This window comes from Myripristis murdjan, chromosome 4 (assembly GCF_902150065.1).
Source record: "Myripristis murdjan chromosome 4, fMyrMur1.1, whole genome shotgun sequence".
NCBI classification, from domain to species: Eukaryota; Metazoa; Chordata; class Actinopteri; order Holocentriformes; family Holocentridae; genus Myripristis; species Myripristis murdjan.
This window is the reverse complement of record NC_043983.1, coordinates 30,281,289-30,304,289: the sequence shown is the minus strand read 5'-3', so window position 1 is coordinate 30,304,289 and position 23,001 is coordinate 30,281,289. Positions and strand designations below refer to the sequence as shown.

The following is a 23,001-nucleotide window of genomic DNA, read 5'->3' as shown; positions in this document are numbered from 1 at the left end:
GGAATGCAGTTACAACATGAGGTGCATTTCTATGTTCTCTTTGCAAAAAAATAAAAAAATAAAAAAATAGCAATTGAAAAGGCAATTTTCGATTAGTACGGTAGACGATGAAGCCGCGCCATCAGACTGTGATGGATGCTGCCTCCACGTGTTGATATGAACCAGCGGTGAAGTGACAATTTCCATAACATACAAAGTAATTAATTTTCGCAACATGGAAAGAAATTGGCAAACAAGTGTAGCTGCAGCAGGGAAATGGGATATAAAATGAATGTAAATAAGAATGCAGCAGTTCCAGCGCGTTACACGGTGGTACGTGCCAATGAGAGGGGAAAATGTTTGGAGAGTTCATTGTACAAACTCAAAAGCTGGTCACCGATATGCCACACACACACACACACACACACACACACACACAGATACACACACACACAGGGCCTGACACATTAACGCTGCAGTTTTTATAATGAAAAGACCTGAGAAACCGTATTTAGATTAATGTGATGTGACAAATCTCAAAGGAAGTATGAGCGTGAGTTTCAGTGCATGTAAAGTGTGTCACTACACTGCAAAAAATGTCCACCTTAACAAGTCATTCATCCTCATACTCTTTAAATATATATATATATATATTATCCTGGACACTTCTGCACTTGTTTCCTACACAGTTTCATTAGTTTTGTGAATTTTTCTAGAAACAGTCTCAGTCAAATTAAGGCTGATCACACCTTTAGTTTTTGATTTGTATTGGGATAAAATTGATAAAATAGTAATTTTTTCCCAGTGAAATTATGTAAACCTGCATGTGTACATGAGCACAGGTGTCTAGCTATGTATGTGCACGAGTACACTGCAACAAATGCTCTCATATTGTGTCTTAAAGTCTCATGTATCTTAATGCAAGTGAGATAATCCCATTTGTGTCCAGAGCAGTTTCACTTGTTTCAGGACTTTTTCTGAAACATGAAATATGATGGAAAAAGGCAGAATACGGCAGATCAGCCCAGTAGAATCGAGACAATGAGACCTGATTCAAGAAAATTCTGGAAGTTGCTAAGCATCAGAAACAAGTGGGATTATCTCATCCCACCGGCAGATTTTTTTTTTTTCACTTGTTTGAAGAAAAGCAAGATTATACTGAATATGAGACTAAGTGACTTGATAAATAGGAGGTTTTTGCACCGTATGGATGCATGTGGGTATGAATGTGGATCTGCATGTGAGGACGGATGGTTGGATGGTTTGTTAAACGAACAGATGACAGGAGGGTGTGATAAGTGGACGGACGTGTCGGTGTGTGTGTGTGTGTGTGTGTGTGTGTGTGTGTGTGTGTGTGTGTGGCTTTTAGATGTAAACTTAAGTTGGAAATAAAGAAAGTTCTCATGAAAGAAGTGACAATACACAGGGGAAGAGGTACTCTCTGAAGCATAGCTCTGTGTGTGTGTGTGTGTGTGTGTGTGTGTGTGTGTGTGTGTGTGTGTGTGCATACCTCTGCATGCCTCCAGCTGTCCTGTTAGAACTTTACGAATCTCTGACACCCACATATTTTTCACATCCATGGAGGAAGCCTGGGGATGAAGACACACACACACACACACACACACACACACACACACATACACAAAATAAGTCAACCGACACATATATAACAAATGCCTCTTTACACTAATGCTGCAGGAGAGCTTAATGGGCGGGCTGTGTGGTGCAACACTGCCACCCAGAGGATTAAAGGGGAAATGATCATTGTGTTGTACCTCACAAAAAAAAAATTTTTTGTCATCACCAAGGATTTATTATTTCTTTTAAACACCAATACCAACTAAACTTTTAAAAAATTACTTGAAATATCTATGTTCATTTCCATCATCACCAATTTCATTTAATAACTAATTTTCTGTTTTGTTTTTTGTTTGTTTTTTTACTTATTTTAAATCAAGGCACTGCCTAAGGAATGAGTAAAACAATACGTGTGTGTGTCCCAGCATTTTTAACAACATGCAGTGAAACATTTACACCTATTGGACATTTTTCAATCCATTCCTGCATCCTTTGCTTAAAATTGATTGATCTTATTGAGATCAAGATAGCTTTTTCAAGACAGACTTAAGAAAAGGAGCAAAACATGAGCAATGGAAAAAAAAACGGCGATATATTAAATTCAAATGAAAAATCCCACAATCATCACATAAGCTTTTGTCTGTACTTAAATGTTTAAAATGAGACACTCAGGCTCCACTTGTAGGGTGCAAAACACTGGAAGTTGAGAGTCTGCATGTGGGATGATCGTTGTTGCAGTCTTTTGCACAAATATTCTGGATTAAACATGAGTAGAGAGATGTGGTTCTGATCATCTGGATGACACGGTGACAGGAGAGGCCCGGTTACGTACCTGGATGATGTAGACCTCCTCCCTGCCGTTGTACCACACCTCAAACTTCTTGATGTCGCCTTTGACGTTCTCCGTGATCCCCACGGCGCTCATCTGGATACAGACAGAGACAGACAAGAAACATCCAAAGGAGTCATTTCAGTTTACATCTTGAAAGCACCCGATCGTTTTTTTCTTTTTCTTAGGAGGGAAAGTGATAAATGACCCAAAATTACCCCAAAAAATCCAGCCGTCTGGGTCATTTCTTACTTTTTTGTCACATCTCCTAAGTAATTCTGCAGATAAGTCATATCCGCCGGCCCTTTAATGTGAGATTAAATGAATTTAAGCATGTCAAATCAGTATTCACCATGTGCGGACATCACAGGCTTCCGCCGAGACACTGAGACAAACCTTTTCACATCTCTGAAGGACTTACTCGAGAAACTTTCTATAACAGTCGGCTCGACGACTCATAACTTGAGTTCGCTCGGTTTTATTAATCTGTTTTGGCTCTCCTCGGGGTCAGAAAGGTTGGAGCATGAATACATGATCACATTTTATGAGGATAAACGACCCAGATGACCCTAAAAAAAAAAAAAAAAAAAAAAAACATGCTGCATCTGGATCTTTTTTTTTTTTTTTTTTTTTTAACATTTGGATGGAAACCGGACCATCTGTCATCTCGAATAAGTAATCTTGAACCCTAATAGTATGAGCGAGCTCTTCTTGCATATTTGATTGCTTTTGAAACATGTGAGATGAGCATTCACCAAATATTCAGCAATAAGTTCTGCAGGATTTCACCATCTGGCCGCGTTTTAACAAGCCGCAGCTTCCTCGCTTTTTCTCCGTTTTGATCGCGAGACGCATCGTTTTAGGAATCTGCCCGTGTTTTTTTTTTTCCACACAGCATCAAGGAAACCCCGTTTGAGTTCGTTACACTGAAGCAGACACGTGCACATCAGCGGGCAGGAAGGTAGAGTACTATACGCAGATGTAAAAACAGCTGCAACTGCATTTCTTTGATCTATTTCACTTCCTTTGCTGCTTCTTTTAACGTCCTCGGATGGGTTACCTGAAAAACGGCACTAATTATTTTACATCGACGGCTCGACGGCAGAAATTATCCGCGCCATTTATACCGTGAAACATCGGGAAGCCACCGCTGACAAAGAGAAGGCATGAGAAAACAGGCGGCGGCTGGAAATGCTTTTAATTTAAAATGTTAAGGGAACTCAACTTGGCACAACGACTGGCCACTTTTGTTTTTTTGTCTTCCTTTCTCTCTGTATAACTTGATACATACTTGGTATGCAAAATAAATAAGGCACTCCCTGCACGTTCAGAGGATTGAATATCCAGTCTGTGCCTAGGTGCAGTGAAGAAACTGCTTTTTTTAAGAAAAAGGTTTATTGCAACATGAATTGACCTTGTTGGTGCTCAGGCCCGACATGCTCCTCATGACACAATCATTTCAGATTCTGTCTGGGAAAGAAGTCGCTCTTTTGCAAGAGAGAGAGAGAGAGAGAGAGAGAGAGAGAGAGACGGCTGCATGATGCCAAGACGAGTGGCTTCACCTGCTGCTGCAGCCGCTCTGCTTCTTGCCGAATCTCCTGCATCTCGATCCTTCCAATAGAAATTTTTTGGTGTCTATGGTTTTTATAGCTAACAGGTAAACTGACCAACACGCCTCTGTCGAGAAGTTTTTTCCTCCTAATTTTCAAAAAACACCATTTATGACGGTGAACTAGGGTCAGCCAGCGGAGGAGGGGGTAATATTCAAAGCGAAACACCTCAGAATTTTCATAATTAAAGTTAAAAATTTATGAGAAAAAAATGAAAAAAAATTTGAAATGAAAACTTTTTCTTATACGTCTATACTTTGCAATCAGTATCAATGTGTTGTTTTCCCGAGTCACAGCAACGTCTCTTCAGTGTCCGGATGGGATTCTGGGCTGCTATTAAGTTTTGTCTCACAAATATGTGAGGTTTTTTTTTGTTTTTTTGTTTTTTTTAATAAATTTATGACATAAATTTCAGAATATCAGATTTTTTTCTTGCAAATTTGTGACTTTATAGTCTCAGAAATGTTTTGAGTTTTTGCCTCATAAATTGCCCCTTTATTCTAAGAGAATATCCAAGTTTTTTTTCTAGTAAATTTAAGACTATTTTTTTTTTTCTTGAAATATTACCCCACCTCCCCCAGCTCTGAAATTTATTTTTTCCCTACAGTGGCCCTGGTACACCATCGTCCCCATTACACACAGAGGGTCCCAGCCAAACTAAACGCTCCTGGTGGTGTAATGTCATTTGTTAAAATCCAACAGCCAGTCACAACAAAGATCACGCCTTGTACACACACACACATGCGCACCCCTGCTGTTCGTGCTCACCTCTCCTAACCCCTCCAAAAAAAAAAAAAAAACACCAAGCCAACCTTTAGCCTTTACTTCCTCACTGCAGCGTCTGTCCTGCCTAAAAATCTCCCAGCAGAAACTTTAATCTAGTCCACGTCTCGGTTGTCTGAAGGCTCCGTAATCCCTCATTTCATCTCCATAACTGAGGGAGGTTTATTAGCTGAAATGAAATCAGCTGGACGGTCCACGTCAGAGCCTCCACATGTTGTTTCCCATCAACGATCAGCGATTTATCGACTTTATTCTCTCTGACACACCTGCAGGACTTGTTTCCAGGTGTTTTTTTTGTTTTTTGGGACTGTCTGCTCTGCACGACAAACACGATCACGCCGCTCCCTGACAGGGTTAACGTCTCTGTCAGTCGGCTGTAATTTTTCTGTGTTACATCAAGTGCCATCAAAAGACAATCTATTTTTCCCCAGGATGCCCTGTGAAGTCCGCTGTCATCTGGATCCACCAACCTACTTCCTGTTTCCTGACTGCCTGAAGTGTCAGCAAGTGTTCGTGTGTGTGTTCGTGTGTGTGTATGTGTGTGTGTGTGAGACAGAGAGAGAAACTCATACTCTTCTTTTTAAGTAATAATAATTAGAATAACACCTCTTGTTCGTTACTGAATTCACATTTTATTCGTCTCGCTCACGACTTTGTCCGACGCGTGCGCGCTGACCTGTGGCTTTAATACACGACTTTTTAAGATCTTTTTTTTCGGTGCCGTTTTAAATTATACACCAATTTCATCTACAAGGCATTTCCTGAAGACCAGAAGAAGAAATAAGCGGTATACTCTCTGACTACAAAGTATGCTCTGCACTCTGGAGAGTCTTAGCTGGAAAAGTAGGCCAGCGGAAAAAGAAAAAATAAAAAAAAAAAAAAGATTTCTGGAGCCAAGTGTAAGGTTGAAAGGCAACACTGAATTATATTTTAAACATGCAAAGCCCCCAAACTTACTGTTTTTTTTTTTTTTTTTAAAAAACTCATATCCTGCATTTCCATTTCATATCACTGAAGATCATATTACGGTGCTTTTATCAGGTTATGAAATATATTCTTAATTTTTGTCTAGAGTATTTTTTTTTTAAGTCTGTTTTAAAATAAATGCTGTGTAAATATTGAGCGTTACACCAAGTAAACAACAGAGCAGTAATTTTAGGCTGCAGTGCAAGTTTTGATGCTATTTATTTCATCACTGAAGATCATATTATGGTGCTTTTATCAGGTTATGGAATATATTCTTAATTTTTGTCTAGAGTATTTTTTTTTTCTTTTGGTTGATTTTTAAAGTCAGTAATTTTAGGCTGCAGCGAAGTTTTGATGCTATTTATTTCAAACTACAAGTTACAAGTGGCAGATTCATATTATCTTTTGGTTTGTCTGCTGAATGAGAGAGGGTCCTAACATGAAAGTTACGGGTTGAAAGTTTTATTTTGGACAGATAAAGGCAGGATCCTTGGCTCGCCTCCTGACATTTTACTGAATGAGCGCATTACAGCAAAACTACACATTTCTTTTAAACGTTTTAAAAGTCTATTAAAAGTCTAACGCTTTAAAAGTCTATTCCCATAATCTTTTCCCAAAGAAAGCAATCATATTTTCTCCAACTCCAATATGCTTTTTTTGCCCCTTTTCTGAGGCCGTTGGTTTCCATTCATTCCACTTCGATATGAAAATGAACTTCAAACTTTCTTCACACCAGTGTTACATCGCCGTAATAAAGTCGTCCACATCAGTTTTCCTAAAAGCAGCAGCACTGTTTGAGTGAAATGCTCCCTCCGCCGAGGAAAATAGTCCCCGGGTAAATATTAGCTTTCCACAGCCAGCGATCAGTTCTGTGGTTTATGCATGGTGACGACTTTGATGTTTAAAAATAACGGGATTTTGATTGCATGTTGTGAAGTCTTCCGTATGATTGGCAAAATGGATTATTCCGATGTAAAATGTGGGAAAGTTGGGAGTGCTCTGGTCAAAAACAAAGAAAGCTCAGTGCTTTAGCTCTTGCTGGCCTTCAGGTTACAGGTCGGTGACGATCCGTCTTACTGTTGTGTGCAGTTTTAGCTTTTTATGTTTATTTTCTGAAGAGTTTTGTCAGATGGATAACCACCAAACAAGGCTCAAAATCCTTCAAATCAAATCATTTTCCACGACGCTCTTGATCAAACTGTGATCGTGTATCGTGGGTGCATCGAATCCGGTTATGCCGCTTGACAGAGCACAATAAACACTTGGAAAAGTAATGAAATCAGAATGTTAACACACACACACACACACAGAGACAGAGAGAGACACAGGCACACACACCACCTCTGTCTGACCTTGAGGGAGTGTTTGAAGCTGTAGGACGGCGTCTTCTCGTGCCCATCCGTCGTCTCCTCGCGCTTCTTGCAGAACAGCAGCATCTTGTTGTACAGGAACAGGTGTCTCTGCATGGGCTTGAAGCGGGCCAGGTCCTTCACCTGGAATCAGCCAGACAGTCAGTTTTCCTGTCTGCCTGCCTACTTAACAACCAGTCAGTCAGTCTGCCTGCGTGTCCGTGTTAAACTATCCATCCCGTATTTCATGTAAAGCACACATATACACAAAGCTGACATGTGTAGCACCAATATATCATCACTTATTGTTTGGCATTTTGTTTCTGTAAACCAATATATCACTATCCCCAGACAAGAGACATGATTTAATTCTTCGTCTCCCTGAAGAGGATAAACATGTTGGAAATCATTTCTCCGATGCCCTTTCACGTCTTCGACCATCTGCCGTTGCAAGAAACCCTGAATTATCCCCGTCGCCCTCTTCCGGCAGATTTCCTCCGAAATCCAAAGCACACGTCCGGTAGAAGCTGCTGATGTTCTCATAAATGGTTTTGCTCAATTATTGTACTCATACTAATGTCTAAAAACGAATTTATGGATCTTAAACGGCTATGTGTTGCATCCCAGGTGTGGTGGCGTTACCTTGCTGTGGCCTTTCTTGTGGTCCGTCCACACGTTGAAGGATCCCTGCATGAGCAGCTTGCCCAGCTCGCTCAGGTTTCCCTGTCAGAGCCCAAACACACACACACACACACACACACACACACACAGACTGTTACAGCAACACCGAGGTCGGCCACTACGGGCGGCCATGTTGGCTCCACCGTCATGCCTCATGGCTGCTACTAGAGGAGATTCCTTCCCCCAGTTTGTCCAGTGCATTACAACAGTGATCACCCAGTAGATACACAATATGAAGCAGGGATAATGGAGAGAAAAAATGAATGATGATGATGATGAATGATTTGTCACACACATCTTTATATGCAAGCATCTGTAAACACTCAGTTGTGTGTATTGGTGGACACAGGGTATTTATTTCTCGACATATGTTCGCTGCAGCTGTAAATCTAAGCATATGAACAGCGCACAGTTCATGTCTGGACACATTTCTCCGTATTTGTCCTCCATTGGACGGCCTGATAATGTGAATTCCCATTTTTACCACGGAGATCATTAAACTGTCATCTGCTGTAATCTATAGAGAGACACCACGGTGGTTTGCTGACATTTCCGTCTCTTTATAACAACTCATTTTCATCTCTGGCAAATTTTATTGCTGCCTGGTGAAACCCTGTAAAAATGATCCATCTTCAACGCAGACTGCAAAATCTTTTTTTTTTTTTCTTAAAGCAAGTGAAGACAAAGAGGTGAAATAATTTAAACAACCTCTAGCCAGAATTCTTGAATCAAGCAACAGTATCTTGATATTACTATCTAAAAAACAAACAAACAAACAAACAAAACAGAATTTCCCTGGTTGGGATCAATAAAGTATATCTATCTATCTATCTATCTATTAGTGGAATGATCTGTTTTTTATTTTATTTATTTATTTAAGGTATTCACAAGAAAATCCTCTGAAACATATATATGTTTTCTTTTTTTTTCTTTTATTTCTGCACTTTTTAAGAAATGTCCTGTTGAGTGGACTTTTCCTTTTTTGTGACCAAATTATTATTATTTTTTTTCCTCCATTTGCTTTCATTATGCAGGAAACGTTACCTGACAAAATCAAATAACTGAAAACACTGTGTTGATGCTGCATAACACAACTACACATACTCACTGAGGTAATCACATATCCATTATAAATGTACATACATCCGCAGATGCATTAAGAGATGGAGTGAAATACCAAAATAAATTATATGAAATTATATAAATAATATGAATAAGTGTGACTTTTTCTGATTGCACTCTCATTATGTTAAAAGAAGAAGCTTTTCCTTGTTTGTTAACCAGAAAGTGGACAGTGAAGCAGAAGGTTTTCCATTCATTTCATGATTATTGTTATTTTTATTTTTATTTTTTTTAAAGCTTACTCAAAGCAGATAACTCCTCTAAGACTATCCTGAAATGAGCTGTTTACTGTGAGATAAACCATCTAGCTCGGCATGTCATTTTTTTTTCTTTGTGTGTGTGTGTGTGTGTGTGTGTGTGTGGTGCCCCAACAGATCTCTGTCTCCATCACACCCAGCCTCTCTTCTAAAAGATCGAGCTGAGGATAATCACAAGCCCAAAGCTCTAATTTGACTGTTGTGGCTGATTAAAGGTCTGATACACACTCTTGGATCCCGAGACACGCAGTTGGAAACGGGGTCCCAGTGTGGCCGAGGAGATCCATACTGCACCACGATATACATCACTATTTCCCCCTAAAACATATCAGCGGCGCAGGGAGGCCGGTTCTCAACATGTGGGCTGGGACCGCCGTGGGAGCCGCGGGGAGATGTTGAAACGAGATGAAATACCACAAACGTTCCTCGGTGGACGGGAAAGAAATTGCCAGAGCCGCGGTTCTCAAATTGGAGTCCCGGGACCTCCAGGGGGTCACCGAGCAGGTTTCAGGGGCTGCCTGAGAAAAACGGCAAAGCAAGCGATCCCCACCTAGCCCTGGATAATAAATCAAACGCATTAAAGAAATTGAGTGTTTATGTTCCTATCTGTCTGTAACCATAAGTTTCACTTGACGTTATTATCAACCCACACACAAACACACACACACACACAGCAGACAGGTCTATGAATTAACGTTGAATCAACAGCAAAGATTTTCCATGGAGGCCTGTGTCATACGAGTGCTTGTGAACCTCTATATTAAATTAAGACTTTACAATAATAGCACAATAATTAACTTTAGTTAATTTAAGTTAATGCCGTAATGGTTAATTAACTGTTAGTTAATGATTATTATGGCATTTACTAATGTTAATAATATCTACAATAACCCTTAAATAACATATAAATTAATACCTTAGCATGAACAGCATTAGTACATGATTCTTAGACACATCAGTTAACTGTTAGTTAACTGTTACTTAATGTTTATTACGGCATTAACTAACGTTAATTGTTGTACTCTTATTGCAAAGTGTTACCTAAATCATTTATGATCATCTCTTCATCATTTCATCATTTCCCGTTATATTCTACTGTCTTTACCTGTGAAATGATGAATATATGCAAGTTTGTGGAATAAAGACTAAAGAAAAACAGGGATCATTTAGCAGAGGTGGTATCACTGGTATCTTGGATTTTTTTTTCTGCACTACATTTTTCTGACGGCTGGAGCTACTAGAGCCTTTGCAGAAGAGGCTTTTCCATGCAAAACATCCAACGTGCTGCGTTGTTAAAGAGTGAAACGGCCAACAGGATATATGGAGCAGTTAGAGCCACAACATTAAAATGCTTCTTACAGGTTAATGCATCGATAATAAAACCCTCTGCGAGGAACTGTTCTTCTCAATGGCCGCTCTTACTTTTCATATTTGACTACATTTCATGGAAAATACCTCCATACTTTTTCAGCCTATTTTGAACCGGGGCTTTTACTTTTAGCAGAGCACTTTTCCTTTATGATATGTGCTATTCGTGCTATTTGTAGGTTTTGTCTTTGAGCTTGTGAGCACAAATTTAGACATATGATGCCAAAACTCTTCAACAGAAACTAAACCAGGTGAAATATCTCTTTCTAGGTGAGTTGCTCCAGCACTTTTTCATTGGTACGGAAAACACTGACGTACACTTTGAAAGCAGGCATTTGACCCTTTGATCGTCGGCGTTGAGAGCTACTATGTGCATGTTGCAAGTCAGTGTGTGCGCAGCTTTTTACTGGCTGCAGGTATGCTTCAGGTGGTTTTTGCTGTGTGTTTAACGCGGCATTGTCATCTGAAGACAGGGCTGTGATAAAGATCCAGTAAATTCCTCGTGTGCGATGACTCTTGAGTGACCTCGACACAAAACCACAGAGAGCTGGGTGGGGTGTGACGGCATTATGTGATATTAGTCTAAAAAAAGAGTCATACGATGATGAGAAAATGGGTTTTAAAGAGATACATGAGTGTTTATTTTGGTATCTGTGAGCCAAAAAAATATATATATATCTACTGGTCACAGTTGATGATGCTCATGATGATGATGATGGCAATGATACATTAATATTACACTGACCTCAAAGCCGGTGATGGCTATCTGGTGCATGGAGTCGTTGACGGATTTGATGATGTCCAACATGGTGGCCAGAGCCTCTTCCAGCTCGGCCGTCCCCTCACCTTTACTGCACTTTAACATCTCCTGCAGAGAGAGAGAGAGAGAGAGAGAGAGAGAGAGGATGCAAAAAAAGATAAGAGAAAACAAGACAAGGAGGGAACGAGAGAAGAGAAGAGAAGAGAAGAGAAGAGAAGAGAAGAGAAGAGAAGAGAAGGGATCAGGCAGTGAAACCACAGCTAAGAAAACAAAGAGCAGACAGGCTCAGTTAATTATTAGCGCTGTGTGCCATCTGAGGTAACACGCCTAACAGGTCGTGTCATCACCAGGAATTCGCCACGGAGCTCAACAAAAACCTGTTGAACATATAAATTAGATTTATATTCACATACTGTTCAATTTTCTCACAGAGTTTGACATATAAGTGGCTTTTTTGAGGCCTCATAACTTGGAATAGATTTTGCCATTTTCCATGCACCACCAGCGAAAGCAAACATCTTGGATTCTATCAAGAACGGGTGTGTGTGTTCATGTTTCCAAACGAGTGTTTTACGTTTTCGTGGTGGGGCTTCAGATCTCATTGTAAATGGGTTCCAGGCTGAGTCTTTAATCTGTGCATCTGAACTTGAAGCATGCAGCAGTGAGTGCATTTTCATCAGCCTGGGTCCCAGGATGAAAGACTAAACACTGCTTTTGCCCCCAGGCTCAAGAGCAGTCTTTAAAAACTCCTGGAAGTAACATAAAGCAAGCAGAACAAATTATTGCAAGAACTGCAAAATAGTAATGGTTGGTTATTCTTAATATTTTGATATATTAGTCACATTGAACCTGGCTACTAGCTACTAGTTTTTTGTTTTGTTTTGTTTTGTTTTTTTGACTTGTAAGCAAACCAAACTAGACTTAAAAGACTGCTCCATTTTCACCTCTACATGTCCAGTGGTTTGTTTCTGTGGGTAGCATTTTGTGTTAGCTTAGCATAAAGACTTGAACTCTATGGGAGTCATTAGCCTATGCCAAAATGAAAAAAAAACCTTACAGCACCTCTGAAGCTGCATCATCTACCATCAAGCATGTGTATTTAAAATATGTGCCTTGGAATAAGGAATTGGAATTTATTTTTTTCAATTTGATGGAACTAGGCTAACGACTCCCATAGGCTTCAAGTCTTTATGCTAAGCTAATACCAAATGCTACCCACAGGAACCGAAACAGTGGACGTACAGAGGTGAAAATGGTATCAAACATCTTGTCTCAGTCTGAGAAAGTTGGAAAAATGATATTTTGCCCAAAACATTGAAGTATTCCTTTAAGAAGTTACAGTATGTCATGATAATATCCACAGTCATCTGGCCAGTGGTTGCGGTAAGTAAAATGTTGGTTGTTTATTTACCTTGAGCATGAGCTGGTATTTGGTGATCCTCTGGACGGGCTTGAGCAGGTAGGCGTCCAGCGACAGCTTGTGGTCCAGCTTCTTCTGGCACTCCTGTCGCCACAAACACAAACCAAAGATAAAGAATCACCAAACCACCAGCAAGACAAGAGATCAGGGATCACTGTCATGGTCACCAAAATATGTAAACAGGATCTCAAATTAGAGACATTTCCACTGGTGAATTTAAGGGCATCATGAAGAACATGGTGATGGTGTGTCACTACACACTGTCTTTCTGTTTTATTGCAATTTTTTAAATGTATATCATGTTCTAATGTTATGATTTTATGGACATACATAGAGGCAGTTTGTTCAGGGACAAAACTTCTGCCAAAACGAGCTCTTCTCCGTTTCAAAGTCCTGTATCTGTGGGTGGAGCGGGTGATCGTGGTCGGTGACGGTTGTAAATGCAAGTTGAGTGACGGCTCTGTGATTCATGTCCGAGACACTGGGTGTGGACGAGTGGATGATTTCAGAGGCAGGGTGTGTGATCCTGTTGAGTCTCTTCTTGTTGGAGATGGTCAGCATTAGAGAACCAAAACTTCGGTACCAAGTCCAAAAATACGACACTACCTGTTTTTCTACGGCACTGTCAGTACCAGATGTATTTATTCAGCTTTATTATTTATTTAGACTGAGGGGGGCAGTATACAGACGATTTAATTCATAATAATCATAATCAATTCCCAACACAAAAAATGCAAACGGTGCCATCAAAGTGTCCTGTTAAAAAGTTGTTTCTTTTTCTAATTATGTATAAGCCTATTTATTATTTCCATATTTCTCTCATGTCTCTGCCGGACACTGCAATTGAAATTCTGTGCAGTCTAAAAAGTTGTTATTTAAGCACAGTTGACTTACAGTTTGTTTTAAACACTGGAAGGCTTAAATACTTGGATGAATAGATTTTAATAAAGGAGTGTATGTTTAAGTAAATGGGATTCTTTCTTTCTTTCTTTCTTTTTACCGTGGTATCAAAACAGCTGTTGAGAAGAAGAAACAGGGGGAACAGGACATGAACAAGCCAAGGAGGTGAAATAATATCAAACTTTTCAAAAAAGGGTGAACTATCCCTTTAAGTTTTCTCATTCTTGCATCATTATTGAGTGCGCAGTGCAGCAGATCATGGCTTATGGTGCATATGTGTGTGTGTGTGTGTGTGTGTGTGTGTGTGTGTGTGTGTGTGTGTGTGTTACCTGGAAGAAGAGGCTGTCTCCACACTGTCTCCAGAGGACTTCAGAGCGCGGTTTATTCTGACAGTACTTCTCGTACACCTGCAGCTCCTCTTTCTGACAACACAAACAGAGGTGTGATTACACACCGGGCCCGAAATGAGCTCCAGCCACCTGCCAGCTCCTCGTCCGGCTCAGCCGTGGCTGGTGACACTCAGCCTGTCAATTCTGCTGCACTTTGACAGGCAGTCAGCTCGTCTTCAGCCTCTCATGCTGCACCAGTAATGTAGCCTATTTGGAAATTTCACACTTTTTGCAGCTGGCAGTACCATGTTGTTTTATGTCTTTTATCATCATGTAAGACTGGAAAAAAAAGACCTGTTCATTGCACAACACACCCTACAAAGTCCAATGATGCAAACACATCCGCTGTATGAGAGCCATCTACCCACACACTGAGCTCATGAATGGATGATGAATTTTTGTCAGTAGACTTTTGCCTTTGAAACAATATTTGGCAATTTCAAGTCTCTCTGATTGAAAAAAAAAAAAAAAAATCGTCTTATTTTTGCAAATAAGACAAAATACAGAAAACATTTGAAATCGGTAGTATTTTTTTTTTTCTTTCTTTCTAATGTACAAAATAAACTGAACAGAAACCGAAATCGTGAGCCGAAAACCGCAACACAAACCGAACTGTGGGCTTATTGATCCCTTATACCCCTGTTAGTTACACAGTAAATAAGTAAGTAAATAAAGCTTTATTTATGCATCACTTTTTAAAAAAAAAAAAAAAAAAAAAAAAAAAACATATAGCTACAAAGAGCTTCACATATGCGGAAAATACAAATAAATGCACCGAAAAGTGAATACCTAAAAAATGGACATGCAAAAATTAAAGAGCAACAGTCTTATATATGAATAGCTACCATCACATTTTGGTTATCAAACTGTCATCCAGAAAAACAGATCAATTGTTCGGCTTAGCTACAAACTGTTGTGATATGTTACTGATTTAATCACACCTCTAGATGAGCTACAGATTTGAGATTCAAGGTTTTAAACTTCCAATTTAAAAAAAGGAATTCATCCAGTATTGTTATCAGTGTGTTTCCTGTTAGCTCTGAAGCAAACCTGCCCCACAGGCTCGGTGTAAAGCGAGCTGATTGCAATCTTGGTAGCAAGGGCCGATTAATTGTTATGGAAATGTGATGAGTCGGTGAGTATTGTTGGGGGAAAAACCCTCATGCGGTTCAGACTCGCAGATCTCAACCGTCACAAATGTCACACTGATTTCCACATCAACAAGTCGTGACTCGTGTTGCACGGCCGTGACGGGGCGTGCTCACACAGGACCAGACCTCTGCAGCGAAAACGCAAGGATTCTCATTCATCTCAAATCAGAATCAGAATCAGAAATAATTTATCGATCCCCGAGGGGAAATTAGGCCAATTGCAGCTGCTCAGATTCTCAAGAGAAGAATTAAAATATAAGAAAATTGAAAGAAATTCAAAATATAAAACCATGCGTCTTACAAATTTTAAAACGTATGTGCATTATGTATTGAGATGTATCAAAAGTATGTGCATCATGTGCATCAAGTCTCAATATGTGCATTAATCCTTCAGAATATTACAACAATAAATGCAGAAATCTGAAATTGAGCATATGTAAAAAGTCTACCTATACAAAGGTATTGCACTGTTGAGTTGGTGTCAAGTCCTAGAAGTATAAATTTTTGCACATTTAAATGGTTAAATCCACAGTTTTAATGACTGACTGACTCTCTGAGCCTCTGTTGGAGGTGTTAAAAAGTCTGAACTTTTGCTGCGACCCGACGGGCCACCCACAGCGCCGGGCGACGCTGCAGCAAATCGCCCGGATCGCCTGATTATTGTGTGAATTCAGCTTTAGACATCCGGGGCGGTGACCGCATGAAAAGAGGGATAATCACAATCAGCAGCCGTGTTGTGGCAGTTCGGTTTAATGACTCGTCCGGGTTGTTTTTCTCCGCAACACGGGCAACTCTGGTGCGCTGCTGCTGACTGTCTGTGGATTCTGAGTGTCTGGCGGTTTGACACAGCCGGCGGCGTGGCAGCGATTTCCCAGCCCGCAGTTCTCCGGATGGCCTTTCACATGTAAATGACAACGCTGATGGCTGTGAAAATGCAAAGGAGTCACCCGAGGCCACAGGGAAACATGGGCTCGACGTCTAACTACAGGAGCGCCGGGTTTAAATTCCTATTATGGAGACCACAGCTTTTCTCATGGGCACTAACTTCAGGTTACAGGCATACCTCTGGTTTAAACAGATTATCTATTGTAGAACATACTATTTTATCAGTAGTATAAATACATCAAGCTAATAAAAGTCTATTATTCTCAAAAGGTCAGTAATCTGATTAAAATAATACACTAGTTGGTATGTCTTTCAAATAGTTTATTTAAAGGTTATGTCTTCGGGTTGGTAATTTCATTTAAAGATTAATATATTATAATATGTTTTTCAATAGGGGGGGTCGGTATTTATAGTGCAAGATGTACTACTACTACTACTGCAAATGACCCGATCTGTGCTTTGAAAATGTATATGCAATGAAAGTCACTACCATCCAATCTGGAGGGAAAAGAAGAAAGAAGCAATCACTCAAACAAGCAATAAATATAATTTAGCGCAAAGGCTGTGATCTTAAATCTCAGCTATTGTATGAGGCAGTGTGGCTGCTGCCACCTTTTCCTTTTGTCTGGCCGACCGGCTTCACTGCAGGGAGGACGTATTTTACTTAGTCCGACTTAAAATTCCCATAACAGGACGAAATGACGCAACACGCAACAATGACACAACATCTGAGCCCACTGACACCGAAATACTGAGTCAGCATTTCCAGAGAAGACAACGATGCTCAGTATGCAAATCATACCCAAATTCAAACATTTCCGTGTGCGCTCATTCACACAGGCCGTAAAAAATCATAAAGGAAGTGCAAAACACAAAGCAGATTTATGTAAAAAGAGCGCAGCAGATCTCTCTCTACAAACGTCACATCGGCCTTTTCCACTGTAAACACTGCGTCCGCTGTTTCTTGCATCTGTCAAAATGCACGACGATGATGATGATGATGATGATGATGATGATGATGATGATGATGATGATGATGATGATGATGCTTCAACCCGGCACAGACGGACGTGCCAACATGAAGTCCTGAAAGTCCCATGTGTTTACTTTGCTTTGAATCCCTGATGATGAGATTATATAGATTTTATGTATTGATTATATAATACTGATTATGGTTTGTTACATTATGGGTCACAGACATGGTGACACAATTACTGATAAAAATTAGGAATAGCAGCTTATGGTTTGGCTTAAAAAATAAATAATTTAATGTGAAATATAATTACGAAATGCTTTGTTAAATACAGAGAAATGCATGCAATATAATATGAGCTTAGAGCTGGCATCAGCTTTATTTGCATTTAATGTGATAAAACATATAAATTGAGAGAAATAAGGCGCTGACGTTTAATGCCTGCAAATGTGTGTTTTTCCTTTTTTTTTTCAACATTTCTGTGTAATACCAAGTATGTGTTTTCTCCTCTGTTTTTTATCGCCTGTTGACTAATGACTAATAACAAATGGACCTAATGGAACAGGTGGAACTGTGTGACTGTATTATCAAACTAAACTGCTGAACCTGCCAAAATAAAAGGAGGAAAAAACAGAAAATCTGTTTGGTCATCGAGTGGAATCCAAGGGGGAAAAAAAAACAAACCTTCAGGGAGATGTGCCGATGAGGGCATTTAAAGACGTGACCGTGACACTTAATATATCAAAGCCATCATTAATTAATTAATAAATGGTAAACTGATAGTTGTTACACTTGTTAACTGGTTAATAAATAGTCTTTTTTTGACTGTAACATATTATTGGCTTTACTGAAAACGTGATGCATTCATCCCACAGTTTATCTGACTCACTGTCCTCTTGAATTAAATAGAGACTTTCCTCTTCAAACAGTTCACTGGGAATAAGAAACATAGCAACATCATCAAAGTTAGAGCAACATAAAATGAGAACTGTCAATTGATCCGATCACTAATGGTCTATTATGGAATATTATGGTCGTATAACTGCATCTTCACTCGAGGCTCCCGTGAGCGCTTTGTCGATAAACGGCGTCTCCTGAGCGGCGGCAACATTTATGCATGTTTTCATCGGGAAATCACACATGAACGTTTTATCATTCGGTCGGCTTCAGCTGGAACGAGCGGCTCCATCTCTAAAATTATTTTTGTGTTATGAGTATTTCATGTGACAAAGAACATGGTCACCAAACAGAACTGTTTAGTCACACTGTCCTCGGTCATGAGGGTTTTTTGGTCTGATTTCAAAATGGGTGGTTTCCTTCGGTTGCACCACTCCTTCAGCTGATGTGAGAATTTCAACTGTAGAAGTGATGAACTGCAGCTGGAAGTTTGCAAAAAATGAATAATGCCTTCATGGTAAAGGACTAGTTTGATAAATGATCCATGGTTTTGTGTTTATTGCACAAAATTCAGATAACCTCCCTGACAGTGAATGCAAAGTGAATGTGAGTGTGGGTACTCATGCTGTACAGCTGTTATGAGCAGCTGCTTTGCCCTGTGTGGACTTGCACACCTTGTGGCATGGCTGCTTTGGCTGTTTTGTCTTCTTCTCTCTCTCTCTCCCTGGTTTCTCTACCTGTGCTCTCTCCAGGTGTGCACAGCTGGAAACAACTAAGCAAGCCGATTAAAATAAAAGGGGCCAGGGAGCAGCCCGACAGCTTGTGGCAGCATAGATCTTTTTTGTTTCTCCCTAACTGTTTTTTTCCCCCAGCGCCATTTCTGTGTATTGCGTTTTGTCATTTTACTTTGGGTTGGAAAGTTCAATTCCCGGGTTTTATTTCTTGGTTCAGTTTAGTTCTTTTTCCCTTTTTGATTTGATTTTGTTTACAGGGAAGAACTGAGTTTGCACGGCACATTGCGAGGTTGTTTCATTCCTTTCTTTTGTTCGGTTTGACCAGGATCTCCAACTCCTTTCGTTTATTTTCAGGTGTACATTGAGTATTCTTTCCTTTTCTCTTACTACATGATTATTTCCTTGACAGATTACTAGTTGTGGCGTCCTTTATATATGTTTCACGCTCCTGGCTGAGCCGCTATCTATTGAGAGGCCATAACAAATTGGCACAAAAGCCTTTTCTTACACATGTATCAGTACTCCTACAAACGTAACTAGTATTATACTACATGTTGGCTATTATACACATGATAATATTACATACAGTATAGACATACTCTCCCTCAGTCACCCATTGGACTGTCTTATACCTGCTTCATGTAAAACAGGACACAAAAGAGTGTACAAAGAAAATCAATAAATACTCAATTGTGGGAAAAACTGGTCCCATTTAAAGTTGTGACGTTTTGGACAGTGCAGACAATGGGTCAGGGTTAGGCTTCAGGTACGTCATAGAAGCAAAGGAGCATGAACTCCAAGGTGCACAGATTTTGTTTGTTCGTCTGCGGCGTCGAGTCTCACAAAGAGAGCAAATGAGATCCAAGCCTGAGGCCGTCCTGCGGTCGCTCACTCACCCTCTTCAGGAAGCAGGTTCCCACCAGCTCCGGTTTCTCGGCACAGTTCTCCAGCTCCCTCAGAAACGTCCTGCAGGTAATTCACAAACAAAAAAAAAAAAAAACACAATAATGAAAACATTCATGACAATACAGTATCCCACACAGATGAGAGTTCACAATCCATGTAGCAGCCATCTGAGGAGTGGAAAATGTGCAAAAAAAAAAAAAAAAAAAGACTTTCTGTTTTGTTGAGATTATTGAAAGAACGGCAGAGCTTGCAGCAAAATTTGGCCGAGAGAGTCCAAATCAAAGGCTGCAGCGACTCGACTCTCGACGGAGAGAAAAATCCATGATGTTGAAGCTAAAATCTGCTGACAGCACTGGTTCTCCTGTCAATAACAGCAGCTTATCTTGGCGGAGAGAGAGACTTCGTGTTGTTTGCAATTATTCGTCTCCAAACCGCCACATCAAATTGTTATTACACCACTAAAGTCACTCTGAGGGCTTTTTTCTTTCTCCTGAATGGACGACATGTGTTGGAGACTAATCCCATCACTCAACAGTCAAGGAATCTGGTCATTTAGCTAATTTCTAATCCAGTTACAGTAACGAGTGACAGCTTGTGCCAAACAGACACACAGTCAGTACTGGCGGGCTTGGGTTTTGTGTGAACCGTGTAGAAATGAATGCAGTTTGTGATAAAAAAAAAAAAAAAAAAAAATCAAACGATTTAAAGATTTCCCCGTATATCAACATTATTATTTGGATCTAATCTGGGGTTTCATGTAATGTTAATCGCTGTAAATGTAATTAAGCGAACATCCGAACTCCAGCGTTGTGGCTGCCGCTGGCTCGCATGACCGTCTCGGGTCATCTGCTCTCTCAGTTTCCTGTGCAGAGACCGGCTGATTGTGTTATTGCTATCATCCTCATTTCTCAACTTCCTCAGCGATCTAACTGAAACGCATGCACATCCAATATGAGCGCTGAACGCATCTCTGCACGGTCACCTGCAACGCGATTCGAGCCTCGATTCCCATCGCGAATTAGAGAGGCGGTCGATGGGCGGCCGCGTTTCACCACTTCCCCTCGGCTCGTGTCCGTTTCGTGGGGAGGAAATGGAAAGGGAGCAGAGGACAACAACAACAAACAAGGAGTAAGAGAGGGATAGAGGAAGATGAGGGAGGAGAAGACGAGAGATAGAGGGAGAGAAAGAGAGAGAGAGGAAACAACAAATGGGTAGAGAGGAGGATGGAGATAAAGGATGGGATGGAAAAGAGAGGCGAAATGCTCGGCGGCGGCCTCTGGGGAGTGTGTAATCTGACTGTGTGGAATGCCTGTAATGTCTCAGTAATGTGCTGCCAGTTGCTTTGGATGACTATCTTGTCCATTTACTCTCCTGCAGCAGCGAGACTGCATATGCATCTGAGCGTGGGCAATTTTTGCATTTACATGGCTGTGTGTGTCTGTGTGTGTGTGCATGTATGTGTGTGTGTGTGTGTAGATATACAACAAGGGTAACTCGATACCACTTCAGAGCCGAAGCACCGACAAGAGAAAGCTACTGCAAAACAACTCCGTGCACGTTTACTGGTGTTTGCTCATGACACACACACACACACACATGCACGCACACACACACACACACAGTAACTCAACACCAGCCGCATGAAACTGGAGCCCACTTACTGGTCCCAGTGCCTGTGGCCAAACATCAAGTCAGCCAAACTCCGATTGTTTTTGCATTATCGTTCAAACCGAGACCCGGGCGATTTAAAGGGGGTGAAAACCGCCTCGTGGGTGCAAATTAGGAAATGCACCTCTGTGTCAAGGGGGGGGGGGGCGGTGGCAGAGGAACCACCGAGGGAAACAGCATCTGTGTTGAAAAAGAAAGTGAGTTTTCCCTTTTCTGTTTGTCACTGGAGCGTTCACTGACTCTACACTGCAAAAACTCAAAATCTTACCAAGATTATTTGTCTTATTTCAAGTCAAAAATGTCTTATTTCTAGTCAAAATATCTCATTACACTTAAAATAAGACATGATCACCTCAGAAGTAACTTGTTTTTAGACAATTGTCTCTTGTTTCAAGTGAAAATTTGCTTGTTTCATTGGCAAAATTTGTTTCTTGTTTCTAGCTAATTTTCACTTATTTCAAGTGAATTTTCACTTTTTCCACTGGCAAATTTTGCCAATGAAACAAGCAAATTTTCACTTGTTTCAATTGAATTTTCACTTCAAACAAGTGAAAATTGTCCAAAAACAAGTTACTTCTGAGGTGATCATGTCTTATTTTAAGTGTAATGAGATATTTTGACTAGAAATAAGACATTTTTGACTTGAAATAAGACAAATAATCTTGGTAAGATTTTGCGTTTTTGCAGTGTACCCACAGGAACACTTTTTCGCAATTTTCATTGTGATACCTAAAGGTTAAAATTTTTACCCTATTCACATGATCAAAAAAAAAGTTAATAGGCGTTTGAATGGGCTATATTTTGGTCTTTTTTGAAACTTTCCCCCAGTGGGATTCTTCGGGGCTTTTTTTTTTTCCTCACTCAGGACATGTCGAGGATACAAAATCAATTGAGTTTGTTTCTGTTGCAATTTGTTTGACGTTGACCCCTTATTTGGCCTAAAATGACTGGACTAACTGCAACACAAAAATACGTTTTAAATGTCCAAATAGGCGAACGCCAGGGCTACAGCTGGCTAGAGGGAAAATGTCTCTGTTGTGCTCTGTTCTTTTTGGATATCTTGACTCTAGCAGAAATGTATGAGCATAGTTTTTTCATTCACAAATTTCAAATGAATGCTGTGTCATGCCAGGTGGATGGGAGCTCCACAGTAGAGAGTGAATTTACAAATGCATCCAAAATTGTGCTAGGGTATGTGCATTATCCTGCTAGCAACAATGACCTTGCTCCATGTTACTTGTATTACTTATATTATTATATTACTAATATTACATATAGGCCAAGTGCAAGGACGAGAAAAACTACATCAAAAGATTTTATGGACAAGCGAGGCCAGACGACTGAAACTACAGATGTCTCTCTCTTGTGTAAAACGTCACAGGCTGTCGGCCAAGTGTGATGAACAAGACTGATGATGGTAAACACACTTTCACTTTTCTGTCTTTCTCCATTTTTTTACTGTGCCTTACATAGCTAGCCTAATAAGGAAAGCTGTTTCTGACTGGACACAATTACAACCAGAGTTGCTGTTTCCAGGTAAAGTGTGTCTTCAAACCCACCAGGTTTTGTTGTCCAAATATATTTTTTGACGAGATTTTTTTTTTTTTTTGTTTGTTTTTTTGTTTCCAGACCCTCCACAAAGATCCGGCAACATGAGATCTGTCTCTGGACTGGTCGCCCTCACAGACGGCAGCCAAAGAGCTCATCACAGCGTCATTACTTCATTTATATTCACTGCTGAAAATTTCCCAAAACACAGTGCAAAAGCTATTTTTAGCTGTTTTTACGGGCAAAGG

The 23,001-nt window shown here is 40.2% G+C and overlaps 1 protein-coding gene across 5 annotated transcripts in view; it reads right to left on the bottom strand.

Annotated features, from left to right (window-relative positions):
- The window catches only part of mcf2l2 (MCF.2 cell line derived transforming sequence-like 2), a 146,561-nt gene that overhangs the window by 50,611 nt on the left and 72,949 nt on the right, over window positions 1–23,001 (bottom strand). For all 5 annotated transcript variants that reach the window (XM_030050508.1, XM_030050507.1, XM_030050510.1 and 2 more), the window contains exons 18-25: window positions 19,528–19,597; window positions 13,932–14,024; window positions 12,694–12,786; window positions 11,268–11,390; window positions 7,737–7,817; window positions 7,098–7,238; window positions 2,390–2,482; window positions 1,490–1,568 (exon numbers count right to left, since the gene is read on the bottom strand). In XM_030050508.1, the coding sequence (XP_029906368.1) occupies window positions 1,490–1,568; window positions 2,390–2,482; window positions 7,098–7,238; window positions 7,737–7,817; window positions 11,268–11,390; window positions 12,694–12,786; window positions 13,932–14,024; window positions 19,528–19,597 (773 nt within the window). The remainder of the gene's footprint in view (window positions 1–1,489; window positions 1,569–2,389; window positions 2,483–7,097; window positions 7,239–7,736; window positions 7,818–11,267; window positions 11,391–12,693; window positions 12,787–13,931; window positions 14,025–19,527; window positions 19,598–23,001) is intronic.